Source organism: Vanessa atalanta, chromosome 8 (assembly GCF_905147765.1).
Source record: "Vanessa atalanta chromosome 8, ilVanAtal1.2, whole genome shotgun sequence".
Taxonomy (NCBI): domain Eukaryota; kingdom Metazoa; phylum Arthropoda; class Insecta; order Lepidoptera; family Nymphalidae; genus Vanessa; species Vanessa atalanta.
Genome location: NC_061878.1, coordinates 8,427,962 through 8,441,986, shown reverse-complemented (window position 1 = coordinate 8,441,986; position 14,025 = coordinate 8,427,962). Strand labels below are relative to the sequence as shown.

Sequence of the window (14,025 nt, the reverse complement as noted above, 5' to 3'; positions counted from 1 at the left end):
CGGTTTTATTTTCTAGAATTTTTTAGAATGTTTGAATTTTCTATGAACCTTTACTTTCCTATTTTATTTTATACACGTAAGTATATCCTTATAAATACATTACCGAGCTGTTTTATAGTCGAAATATCCAACATTAACTAGAAATATACACTCACAAATAGAAAAGAAAATTTTATATAGCAAGCTTTAAGAAAAGCTTAACATTAATTAAACGAAACAAAATATTAAGAATCGAAATATTTAGTTCATAGACTACAGATTGTAAAATATTTATTTTTTAATACCCCTTTCTGGATACATTAAAAAAAAGTTTTCATAATAATCTGTAGCATTTTCAATTATATAAAAATAATAGTTTGTAAGTCCTTCCACTAGGTGAAGGTTAATAATAACAGGAAACATTTTGCCTAATGATATGAATAATAATGAAAAAAAAAGTAATGCAATAATTTATGACATATACAATATTTGCTAGAACAATTAATACAATGACAAAAATCAACATAATAATTCCCAAATAAGGGTAAAATATACAACTGATAAGTATGTAGAAAGTCGATACATTGGACCCAGTATTGGATGACTATCGATTAAAAAAAAACGTTGGTTCAAATATTTGCACCAATATTTGGAAGATTACATCCAAGCCCGTATTTCATCATAATTTAATAAATATCATTGCTATAAATTTCATCTATATAAGTGACAGAACAAGAGCCGAGACGTTTAATTAAAAGCGTGACGTATGGAGTAGAAAAAGTAGTGACGATGGAACGTTCAAATATTACGCAAGCAGATTAAGAAGAGGCCCGGTATGGAGGACGGGGCGAGGGTGACTGCTATTATTTACTTTTTTCTAATTTAGAAGAGAACCATATATATTGGTCTTACACCAGGGCAATGACAAAATTGTAATTTAAAATCATTTGTAAACTAAAACAGTAACATTTTTTTTTTTAATTTAAATAACCTTTTATAAAAGCGTATACTAAGAAAGGTACAAAGATAAAGAAAGAGAAGTAAAGGTCGTCTGTTTCACTTGAGCTTCTCTAAATGTTTTTACGTAAAAAAACATCAAAAGATAACGTACGTAATATTCGAACGCTTCCTAAATTTTCATCATGTGAACCTCAAGCGATGATTTATAGAAAACGTTGGCACAAATATTTTCAAAACATTAATACTAAAATACAAATATTTGAACAATTGTCTAGAGATACTATCTTACACAGAATACAATAGTTTAGTTATGAATTTATTTCATTCTTTGCTACAAGTAATAAAATTGAAAATAGTTTTTGTAGGAAATTACTATTTTAGTAAATCAACATTGAATACTGTTTATTTAAAACCTCATTTATTGACTAGAGTTATTTTAGTTGACGAAGTTCTCACTTTGAATATTTATGCATGTTATTATTATAATAAGCTAAAACACTATGAAGCTAGCCTATGCAGGTTTTTAAGGAATACATTTTACACTATTTCCAGTCATTTTTTTTAATGTGTAAAATAAAATATAACTCTTGAAATGTAAATAACTAATAACAAAATAATCTTTGGTTTATTCTATAACTAAAATGTGTTTTTGAACTTATTATTTTTTTTTTTATACCATTCGCTGATTTTCGTATACCAGTGTCAAATAGGTAATACTTAAAAAATATGGAATATAACAGCAATAGTTCAAATCATAAAATACCAACAGGTAATCAATTTTTTAAAATGACTAATTTCTCTTTAATCACAGTTCAAACATAAGAAGTCGGAAACTATTCCAAAAAAGTTTCGGTAACGGTATAATTATTCGTTAAATTTTAATTAAATATTATAATTGTTGTACTGGATGTGATGTTATACGTGTGTTTATTATTGAATATTGCATATGGCGGACGTACCGGGGGCGTGGTCGAGAAGCGCTCGTCGACGTTTTATTCCTTCTAAATATACTTCGCGATTGAACAAACCAGCGGCTAGGGGCACACTGAAATCAAAAAATTTAACATTGATGTACTTAAAATAATCTATTTGTTAATTTTAATAAATAAGAAATAAGAATTGTGCTGAGATGGATGATTGAGTGATGATTGAGACAAGCACTACTGATTTTTCTGATGCTTATGCTTAACTTGTGTTTATTATCTCGTACTCGGAGAAAGAAAACATGATTAGGAAACCTGCACGTGTCTAATTTAAATGAAATCCTGCCGCATGTATGTAAACCATCCCTTATTGAAGCAGCATGGTGTAATAAGCTACAAGCCTTCTCCTCAAAGGGAGCCAAAAAAAACTTTAAAAATTTTGCTAATGTTTTACATTTCAATTAACTTCATAATTTTATAATTATTAGTACTCAAAAAGGTATTGCAAGATACAGGAACCTATTCAATTATGTTATATTTATAGTGAATAACTTACACATCAGTGCCGGGTCGCAGAGCGGCGGAGAACAGCGCCCACACGGGCTTGTGGTCGCTGGTCACCACCGACTGCACCGAGTTGTACGCGATACACTTCAAGCCGGACGGGACGGGCACGCTGCTGATACGACGTAGGCCTGGAATTTTAATTAAGTGCAAGCCCGTCTGGATATATCACCCACTCATCAGATATTCTACCACGAAACGGAAACACGTAGCAGTTTTTACAGCGCCAATGTCTATGGGCGGTGGTGACCATTCACCACCAAGTTGTTCATCTGACCGTCAACCTAACTTTACAATATATATGTGCTGTCCACAAAAATATATATTTATTAAATATAGTTTACAATACAGTACAACAGTTACTGCTAAACAATTTTAAATGACAAATTAAATACATTCAAAAATAAGTAATTAAATACAAAAAAGTATGAAAAATAGAAATTCGAGATGCTATATAAATCAAGATCACAATATACATAATTTAAGTAGACTTTTACAATCACTTCTGGAACATCGCCTTAGTAAAGTAAAGCTACCACTAGTATGTAGATTGTACCAAGAAGAACCGGCAAGAACCTCTCTTTTCCAATATTTACCTGAAAACGCAGAGGACGAATTTGCAGCCATCGATTTAGCTTTGAAAAGTATTCGATCCGTGTAAGCTGGAACTCTTTGTTTACTGGACGTGTCGAACTGTTGACTTCCCGGGTCATACTAAACAATAAAAAAAAAAACATTTAAAATTCCATACAAACTAACATTACTAAGCAATGCTATAGAAAGAATAATAACTAATGACTGTATAATTGTATATAAATAAATAATATTAAGACGAACATTAATTGCTTTTCCCAAATTTAAGCATTTATATACATTTTGGATAATATGTATAAAATTACTTTATACTCTATTGTACACCACAAAGAGAAAATAATTTAATAAAACATGGATACAGCCTAAATAAAAGAAGCGTACAATTTTGGGGACTTTATCGCTATATAGCGATCTATTCCAAGCAACGGTGTAGTCGATAGCTCAAATAAAATGAGGTGGGTGCTGTAATAATAGATAAAATTTTATTTTAAGCATAGAACCTTATAGGTTGGTGGAAACGTAATGGGAGCCTCGCGGAAGTCTCTAAAAGCGGCGCCATCTTCGAGCACCGCCGTCAGCTGATCCGCGTGCAACAGCCCGTGCGGCAGATTCGGCGGGAGGGGGAACTGGTAACAATAACAACAATGCCATAATTAAATTTTACGATCGCATTTTCTCATTTTTTCATTCGTAGCAGGTTTTATGATAACAACAGTAAACAATCTGTATTATATTGTTGAATGAAAGTTGAAAAAAATTAAATAATTCCATACTTGTGTTTGTTCGATCCATCTTAATACAGCAGCTCTCGGTTCTCCAAGTCTAAAATTAAGATCACCACACCAGAACACGTAGTCAAAATTGTTAGTGACATCTGTAATAAAAAAAGTATCTTATGTTATATATAGGCTGTGCATGATTGACTTTTAATGGCAACACTTCTCTTGGCGTAGCGTATTCACGCATACATACATATATTTGCACTTGATTCACACATTGATGTGTTGTGGTTCTATTTTATATAATATTGGCTTCATTTGTACCAATATTTATTTTAGTAAATACGTCTAACGGTTCCAATTGTAGAATTTTACTAACACATTAAATATTGAAATAAGATAAATATTTACATTGATCGTTCTATTTTGTACAATAACACATTACTGAATTTATTATCTCTAAGTAAGAAAAATATGAATAAAAGAAAATAATCAAACAAATAAAAAAAATCATTAAGCGTACAAAAAGCCGAGTAAAGAGGCACCTTTACAATTTTCTGACTGTAATACTTTTGAGGCAAGATTACTATTACACAATAAACCTAAGTCATATACGAAGGAGAGAGATTTTTGTTCCTGTGAGCTTAGCTACAAAAAAATACCAACGGTATGGTTTTTTGGGCTGACAAAATATTTATGGTTCATCTCCAACCTTGTTGTTGTATGTTACAGTTTTATTGACTCACCTTTACTCTTATGTCTGCAGGGCAAATTTTTAGGCAAATCAATCGACCTTATTATCCTCTTGATATCTGACAATCTTTCTTTCACTTTTTCTTGGTGAGCCGTTAGATGAGCGGTCACAAAGAGAAATGTTGAACCAAACAATGCAAAGGATATTGCTACGGCTCCTTTGGTACGAAATGCAGTACCGGGACGGACGGAAAGACTTGCATCTTCGGGTAGCGAACAAAACCATATAAGATCTCTTCTTATAAATACCGTCAAATGTATTGTACCTGAAATTAGTATTAATTGACAGTTACATCAAGAATTGCTAATTGGTATTCAGAATACACTCGCGTTTCCTTTTCTGAGCAAAAGTGTTAACGTGATTTAAGTAAAATAATTCTTTAAGCTTCTAGATCATACGCTTAAGGAATTACTTTACAAACATTATCTATTATTGCGTCATAATATTCATTTAATTATTCCATGTCGAGGTTTCTACGAACTTATTTGCTCAATACAATTAGCAATTTTGATCTCCACTTTCTGAAACGCTGATCAAATCCAGTTTAACTCATTTGGCTTTAACTTGACCGCTCATTGGTCATCTATTATGTCCTCACCTGTCACCGAACAATGACCATTTAGATTATAGTTAACCTTGTTAATGTTTATGATCAATGTTTCAGAAATTGAAGATCAAGTTCTGGAAAATTTTCACATGTAATATTGTAGCATTCGTGTTTTTTTTTTCTTTATGGCGTTGGTTGGCGGACGAGCATATGGGCCGCCTGATGGTAAGTGGTCACCACCGCCCATAGACAAAGGCGCTGTAATCTTAACCTACCCAGACGGGCTTGCACAAAGCCCTACCACCAAGTTATCGTGTCTACCTACAATATGAGTTAAAATCTGAAAAATAACCGTAAAACATCATCAAGATATGCATTTGTTCTTAATTTAAATAGAATTAAAAAATAGCAATTACTTTCTGAATAATTAATAGAAAACTATCAAATAAAACCAACTTAAAATACTCAAGCAATCATTACTTCATATACCCTAGATCTAGACTAAATAAGCCGTCGGTAGTGGTTATATAAAATATGTTTAAAAAATCTTATTGAGATATGATTCAGGCATATTTTACTGAAAAACAGTACTATTATTATTATTATGGAATATATATGTATCATACGTTAAACGTAAATTAGTTAGGTATATGTGGTGCCGTCGTTACTTCTGATTTTCCATAACACAAGTGCTTTAGTTACTTACATTGGGATCAGAGTAATGTATGTGATGTTGTCCAATATTTATTATTATTATATTATATTGATGTTTATTTATAAATGCGTATATCTCATTGTGTAATAAATTAATATTACTTAAAAGTACTACAGTAAAAATTAAAGTTATTATTATAACATTTTATCATCGTAAATTTGGCGTACCTAAGCTAGATACCACTGTTTTACTAAATGATACTAAAACCACTCGACATTTTTACCTACCTACCTAAGATTTATGGGACCTATTAACGCGAAAAGATTTGTGTATTTTTAACGTTAATATTCTTGTAATACTGAGATAAATTATGTGTCATGATGATTATGTTAATTATTATGTAGATTCAAAATTTGTGCATTTATGTGGTATCGACACAGGGCACCTATTTTTTTCTATTATTCGTGCAAACTTTTGCGCATCAGAGATTTCTAGATTTATAAATGTATATAATTTTCGAAGAGCTGTCGCGGCGCCTTGCGTACAAAATATTATAGGAAAACTTTATGACGTCATGCGTTCAAGAACTCATTGTCGTCATTGGAAGTAAGTTTAAAAATATAATTAATTTATATATAACTTTTTTAATAATGTAAAAATGTTTGCTAACGTACCATATACCTTATCTTTTTATGACAAAAAGTAATTTAAATACCTATTATATTATCATATCTGTGTATATAACAAACATTGTTTATATTATCGATCGATTTAATCAATTGATGCATCATTGAACAGATAAAACCCGTACCGTCAGACTTACATTTACAAACAATGGAAGGCAATGGAAGTTGATGAAGTCATGAAGCAAAAGCAGCAATGTTTAATAAATTTATTTATTACACATTTTCCTGAGTGTTACGTTAATCTATACTAATATTAATAATACGAAAGTAACTCTGTCGATCTGTTTGTCTGTTGCTCTTTCATAGCCCGACCACTGAACCGAATTCGATGAAATTTGGTACGAACGAGCTTGAACCACAAAGAAAAAAATAGGCTGCTTTTTTATGCCCAATACTTGATCAACTAGAGGTTGAAATGACAGTTGTCATTTTAATTCATTCATTGTGCTACTAGTTAGTAGCACAATGAATGAATTAAAATATACAACAACAATTTTGTATGTTACCAGTGTTTACTTTTTGACGTTCCACCACCTCTTTAACTTATATTGCCCTTCAAATTTATATATAGCAAAAAAAAGTCTTGTGAGGTCGAGGTTTTCTACCTTCAGGAGCTGACGAGTTGGCTGACCCGCTCTTTTCAAAGCTTAGGTTAGAGGGTCCCCTGTGCTCCAGGGCCACTATGTTTAGCATTAAAAGAAATGTATGGTACATCATTTAATAATAATAACTTACCTAAATAATAAGAGTGCAGTAGTAAATGTGATGGACCCAACACTTCCTGTATAGTGATTTCCCATTCAGTCCGTTCTGAAAAGGATTCTTGGGTGCCAATCGCAAAAATATCTGGTACATGTTTTACCTCATTGGGGAATATAAAATCAGCTAGTTCCCTGAAGTTCAATATTGCATTATGTTAGATAATCGGTTTTTACAAGAAAAGGTGGTCCACAATTACAATACACTATTCTTAAGTGAAAAAATAAATGGAGAGAAGAATCATAGAATCATTAAACTTTTTCAAGTCATTTCATATTTGATATTAGGAAAAGATCAAATACCAGTAAAATAAAATTTGCCATATGCATTCAATTAAGTTGCTTAACCCTTTCCAGATATGATACAATGTTTGAAGGCATTCATTTCTCTGAATATAAAATAACTTAGAGAAATAACTTATAAATTAATTCCTATTTTAACATACTTTGGAGGTGCCTGTCCATTCATATTCCAGGTACCGACAAATATCTTCACTTCCCGATCTGGGAATACATGTTCCAACTCAGCAGCACCGAGTAAAGAATGTGATGCCAATCTTCCATATAAATAGTTTCTATGAGAAAATGAAAAAAATATAATATATGTATTAAAATAAAATATTTGACATAGATGTTAGTTTTGCATTGTTTAGAATGGAATCAATTATCAAAAACAAAAAGGACTTTTTATTAATAAGCAATGTTAGAAGCATATAATTCTCTGAGCAATATTATTTTTAACTGTACCTTTGCTTTGCTTCCTGTGTGGGTATAAGACGCAACACCTGTGCAGCAAGCAGAGAATTACGAACCAAGCTGTCAGTGCTCCCTGCGCGAGAAGCTGATCTTGTTATTGTTGACTTACTCCTTATAGTGTTGCATGACACAAATATGGACAGTACATTAACACATGAGAAGGCAGTTTCAAAACACAAATTAAAATAATAATAACTTACCTTCTCTTACGATCTAAAGAACTACTTCTATCACTCTCGGGTGAGGACGACTGATATAACGGCTTTGATTCATTGGATATCAAGTGATCAGCTGATAACCTTTTGACAAATAATTTACTTTTCGGCTTAATGCCTTCAAATGAACCAGAATGTTCAAAATATTTTTTTGCATCATCACTTTTTGGAAAATTCACTGTTACTTTTGGTATTTCTTCACTCTTCGTTTGAGAAATGGTATGATCACTTAAACTATTATTACTAGAATCATTTATTGGACTGCTTGGTCTCGAGTACGAATCGTCCTTAGATCCGTGGCCTTCCACTAAGCTCTTAGGCCGAGATCTTCTAAAGAATGTCTTACAACATTTTTGATTACTATCGTCGTCATAAGTAGTTGTGTTTTGATGAATTGTTTGATGATGATCAGTTGCATGCCTCGTATTATAATTCGAATAATTATGAGGATTATCAATACTAGTTTCAGAGTTGTGAGCACTATGTGCTATAAAAGGGTCAGCAGGGGACATAGGGCGTGAGGTTGATTGACTAAATTCTTCGTTGGAATCTGTGTCTACATAGCAGCCAACTTTTGGTGATTTTTTCACAAATAATCGTTTCCGCAATGACAACTTTTGTTTGGTCCTTGTAGGTGATGTTGTCATGTTTGGTTTAAAACCACTTTAACAACCAATTTAAGTTACTAATTACATTTTTACTAAATATAGACAACATAACCTATAACAACATATTTGTGTCATTATGTCATTTTCAATACTAATGTCAATAAATATAAAATCAAATTTTGCTGAAGAAAAATACGTTCAAAAAACTTTTTATTTAATAAACTCACAAAAGCTTTTAGTTTAATAAAATTTACATAAAATTTTGTGGTTCTGCCACTCAAATACATCATAAAATAGTTTGTATTAGATTTGTTACCACGGAAACAGTGGAAACAATAAAATAAAACAACCTATAGTATAGTTAAACACATAAATAATAACACTTAATTTTGAAACAACACCTAATTTATAAACAAATAACATTAAATATTCATAGTATTATTAGCTATATTATACCAAAGGAAAAAAAAAAATATAATTTCTAGATGAATTTCAATTGTAAGTGAAAAATTTCTGAAAAGGTAAAAGAAAATTTTGTTTTTTTCAATAGTTTACAAATTTTAATAATATTTGTAAGAAATTAAATTGGGTATCATTTGGGTAGTTAAGTTTAAAACACTATATAATTAAATTACAATATTTGTAATGATTATTTTAAATTTAAAATCTCATGTGCCAGGTACAAGCAAGTTCGTACCGTTGTACATAGGATAAGGAGATAAATTTCCATCCCCTACGGGTTGTATTCCATCACCTGAAAAAGTATAAAAATAAAAGGTATTACAAAATATGTAATGATCTATATGAAAAAAAAAAATTATAAAAATTATAAAATTGATTTTTTTTTTTTTATTTTGAAGATGTATTAATTAACCGCATTGTAAGATAATTCATAAATGTAATGTTTTGTTGACAGTACTCTATATTTTTTATCTGTAGCTATAAAAAATATTCGTGATATTATTAATATATACTTCATTTATAAATGAATACCATATAAAACGATTATAAAAGCAATATTGTTGTTATGTGTAGTTTAGCTTAAATTAAATTCTCACTAAAATATTAAATTACTCACCGATGTTACAGAGGTCGGTAGTACAGGCTCGGTAATAAGTTCGAAAATTTGAATCTATCACTTCATGATTTAAAAAGTCTGGCGATCCCTCGCATCCTCGTAAAAAACTGACTATCTCGCCTGCAGGGTCCTGAAATATAATTTATATGTTATGTATTCTTATATATTTTTAGAAAAATCGAATTTTTCCGTTGTCAAATACCATAAGTAACAGAGATGCCGCGAATATTTGAATAATGATTAATCAAAAAAAGGAATTAAAAAAAAAAAATTATTTGTTTTCGAATAAAAATATCGCGCATCTAGTACCTTTCAACGTACCATTGATTATTGAATACATTTTAAGTCACATGTATCATACTGATTTTAGATTTTTAAATGGTTGCAATCCATTCCCCCTTTTTAGTAAGATTGCTAAACGATACTTAATCAATTCAGCAAACTCTGTTAATTCAGAAAGACTATTTTTTTTAAAACAACAGAAAGACTATTTTGTTTGATTTATGAAGAAAAGCTCAACCGACTTGAGCCCAATTGTTTTTGCACCACAATTCGCCACTTTTGGAGTTTAAATAATCATTAAAGAGGTAACTCATATGATTAACAAATAGCTAAATCTATCTATATCCTAATATTTAATAAATAAAAAGAAAAAAAAAACTTACTCGAAGTTCTTGTCGCATAATTGTGCAATACGTCATACTACATTCTACTCTGGCTGTAGAATTGCTTATAGTGAGACAAGCCCTGTTGGTGTCAACGGAAGAGAAACCACACGTGTAGCATCGCAAAGATTCTGGACAAGTTAAAACGATATTGAAACATTGTATTTGTAATAATTAAAAGACATTTTATGTTGCCACAATTTATTACAGTTTCGTAGTTATTGCTTTGTTTGAGATTTAAATTTTAAATTAAATAATATTTATTATTATATTGAAGTTTTATGGTATAGGTAAGTACCTAATCAAATCAAAATGGTCTGACATCACAATTCCAGTGCAACTATTTTGTAGATAAAAACCAAAACAAAAGTCAATTGATGTTAGTTATGTTATGGAGTCATTAGTAACTTGCGAGATAAACTTACTGAGCATATAGTTAAATTATTACTAACCTACAGACTTCCCTAGGGCACAGATAAATACGAGTAAAAATAATTTGGTGAGCATTATTATACACACTCAACGTAAGCTATCACAGAAAGTAAATGCTTCCCTTAAATTCATTATCTAAGTACCTATCTATCATTGAAATCCATATCTTATCGATTCGAATTATTGTTTTGCGTTAATAAATAATAAACGTAATGAAATCACAGAAACGACAAAAGATTCCTCCTCGATTGTTCTAATCTTTTATTTATTATAAACTAGCTACACGTCCCGGTTTTACATGGATACAATAAGTGTCTATATATAACTTTGAGATTGAAGAACAATCAGAAAAAATTAAATTCATGTCTTTTTTTGGGTTAGGTAAGTTGATTTAAGTTAAGTTAAAGGTATTTGTGATAAAGCGTTATTTGGCGACGCTACTTCACACTTCATACGAAAGGAAAATTTTGAATACTCAAAAAACAAAATGTGTAGTTTTTACTCTAACATTAGAAAGCAAAATTAAAATATATTTTTAAACGGTGGCTCTCTTGATGTAGCCGATACTACGGTGTTTTGAGGAATAGCATTGGATTCCAAACTCCAGTGGAGAGGACGATAAATGATTATCGTCCCTGACAGGAAGACTTAGCTCCGCAGCATACGCAGTTAGAAAAGTTTGACAACTAACTGATATAGATACCGCTCGTATATTTTGTTTATTTTCACAGTATTATGTCATATAACTTTGGGGTAACGCTGCAGATATTTAATCTGTTTTTTTTTTTACAAAAGAGAGCAATCCGGTCTATTTATAATCTTGGAGCTAGAGACTCTCTTCGGGATGTTTTTATCAAAGTAGGAATACTCACTGTTGCGTCACAATATATTTACAACAATATTGTGTATATTCACAGTGACACCACTTTGATAAAATAAATGATATAATCATTGTATGTGCACAAGAAGTAAGGATAAGCTTACCTATAACGCCAAGTTTCCGAATCCGCAAAGTCAATAGATCATTCTTGGTATTCGTTTCTATACTAAAATTTCGCAAACATTTTTAACTTTGCCGTTTCATAAATTCAAATTTATTGTAAAAAATACATTGATAGAGAAGGCATATTATTCAATACAAGATTTTACAGATGATAAAAAAGCGTGGAGTTAATAGTTTTTGACTTCTAGGCAGGATATATTACATACATATATAATTGTATTTAATTTTTAAATATTGAAAAATAGTAAATACTGAGTTTCTTGTCGGTTCTTCTCGGTAGAATCTACATTCCCAACTGGTGGTAGCTTCACTTGATATAGTTTGTTAAATGACATTTCAAAAGTGCTTGTAAAAGCCTACTTGAATAAAGTATATTTTGATTTTGATATTCTCGGTGTTTTTCTAGTATAATATACATATATTATAAATACCTGAATCACTGTTTATTTATTAAATTATATATAAAAACCGCATTAAAATCGATTACGTAGTTTAATAGTTCTAAGCGTACAGATGGCAGACGCGACTTTGTTTTATTCTATGTAATAATAATCTAAAGTAAATCAGTGATGTTTTCGTTATTTCTATTTTTGAAAACTATTAGAGTTCTTATAATTTATCTTATATTTTATTTAAAAAAAAATATATTATCTTATATTTTGATATATCTGTGATCACATAAGTAATAAAATCATCTAAAAAATATAAGAAAAAAAAAATTTAATTGACTTACATAAGTACATTATGTTTTTTTTTCAACGTTATTCAATTTGCGTTAGCACAAAGTCTTACAGATAAATTATTTAAAATAATGTATCTCTATGACTGTATTTTGTACTATGTATACAAGTGCAGTATTAACGATTAAATTCTTGTTACATAAATCATTTTAAATGTTTAAAGCAGCAATCTGTAATTATAGTAACAAACATTGACATAAAACTATCATTTAAGTTGTTAAGTGTATAGTATATAGGAAGACGATATTGCTCAGAGCACCACATTGGGTAGAACATGCTTAACAGAACAAGCTTAATAAAAATTGCGGGTTCAAATCCGGGCAAGTATCACTGAAACCAAATTTGCTTATTTTGTAAGTGTAAGTAAAATCTGATGCTTGTCGGTTAAGAAATTCTTCAACTCACTTTATAGCAGATGGTTGAAGTTAGCATCAAACCTCTTTTAGGAGTGGAGGTCTAACGGTGAAATATTTTACTTTACTTCGATATGGAATATCCTATACATTAAAAGAAAACTTCTAGAGATCGAACTGTCGCAAACTTTTACTTTCTAGTTCAACTATCCCTATTGACTATTTTTGCTTTTTTTTTGTTGTCCAAATGCACGTAATTGGATCCCTGGGTTGTGTCATGATTTTTCTTCGTTATATCTCTACGGCTATTATACTAGAGAGGATAATTATCATAGGTAAGCGTGTTTTCTATTAAAAGCTTTCTCGACTCTTATAAATTACCTATACGATAATTATTTAGATTTATTATTCAGTATGTAGTGCTGATTTGCTTCTACGTGATAATCACATGTTAAAAGGTGCACAGGTTAGATAGCAATTATAATAATCGTGTAGCTAAACACAAGTGTTTTACTAAGAAAGTTCTAAAAACGAGATATTATATAATTTGTTTTATCTATGGCAACATTTTGAGACACAGAATATAATCATACGAAATTAAGGATGTTTAAAAAATATATTAAAATAATCCATTAAAATTTTATTCAATTAGCTATTTCATAGAATTACAAATCAATAGTAACAGATAATTAATACGCTAATTGAACAAATGTATATTATATTGATCATAATAACAATTAACAAGAATATGGAAATGTGGTAAGGTAGGTTGAGCTCTTTTGTTAGTCAACCACTGTATAACTTAGCCAGTAGTAATTGTTACTATAAATTCAACATTAATCTGTTTGATTTTGATTGATATGATTTAATCTGGTAACATTTAAAACATACCATATTCGAATCCGTGATTGGTTTATAAAAATTAAAATTTCGAACTTGTACCGATTCCCGTGATCCACTCGCAATCTCCAGGGCACTGGCCGGTGTTTATCTTAATAGCCATTTCACTGCCGTCCATCTGCTGTGAGTAATCGAT

At 30.4% G+C, this 14,025-nt stretch overlaps 2 protein-coding genes across 3 annotated transcripts; both read right to left on the bottom strand.

Annotated features, from left to right (window-relative positions):
* Window positions 1-345: 345 nt before the first annotated feature.
* LOC125066034 (inositol polyphosphate 5-phosphatase E) lies at window positions 346-8,847 on the bottom strand. 2 transcript variants are annotated; one of them, XM_047673920.1, is made up of 10 exons: window positions 8,096-8,847; window positions 7,887-8,006; window positions 7,586-7,714; window positions 7,117-7,274; window positions 4,486-4,758; window positions 3,794-3,894; window positions 3,521-3,646; window positions 3,023-3,140; window positions 2,419-2,557; window positions 346-1,984 (listed from the first exon to the last, which is right to left on the bottom strand). In XM_047673920.1, exons 1-10 carry the CDS (start codon window positions 8,755-8,757, stop codon window positions 1,870-1,872), a joined length of 1,941 nt encoding a protein of 646 aa, XP_047529876.1. In that variant the 5' UTR covers window positions 8,758-8,847; the 3' UTR covers window positions 346-1,869. The 2 variants fall into 2 exon arrangements, with proteins under 2 accessions (XP_047529876.1, XP_047529877.1); XM_047673921.1 differs by lacking the exon at window positions 7,887-8,006.
* A 321-nt stretch (window positions 8,848-9,168) lies between these two features.
* LOC125065808 lies at window positions 9,169-11,001 on the bottom strand. Its single transcript, XM_047673642.1, has 4 exons — window positions 10,914-11,001; window positions 10,462-10,592; window positions 9,797-9,926; window positions 9,169-9,472 (listed from the first exon to the last, which is right to left on the bottom strand). The coding sequence occupies exons 1-4, from the start codon at window positions 10,966-10,968 to the stop codon at window positions 9,387-9,389; spliced, it is 402 nt and encodes a 133-aa protein (XP_047529598.1). The 5' UTR covers window positions 10,969-11,001; the 3' UTR covers window positions 9,169-9,386.
* Between the last annotated feature and the right edge of the window lie 3,024 nt (window positions 11,002-14,025).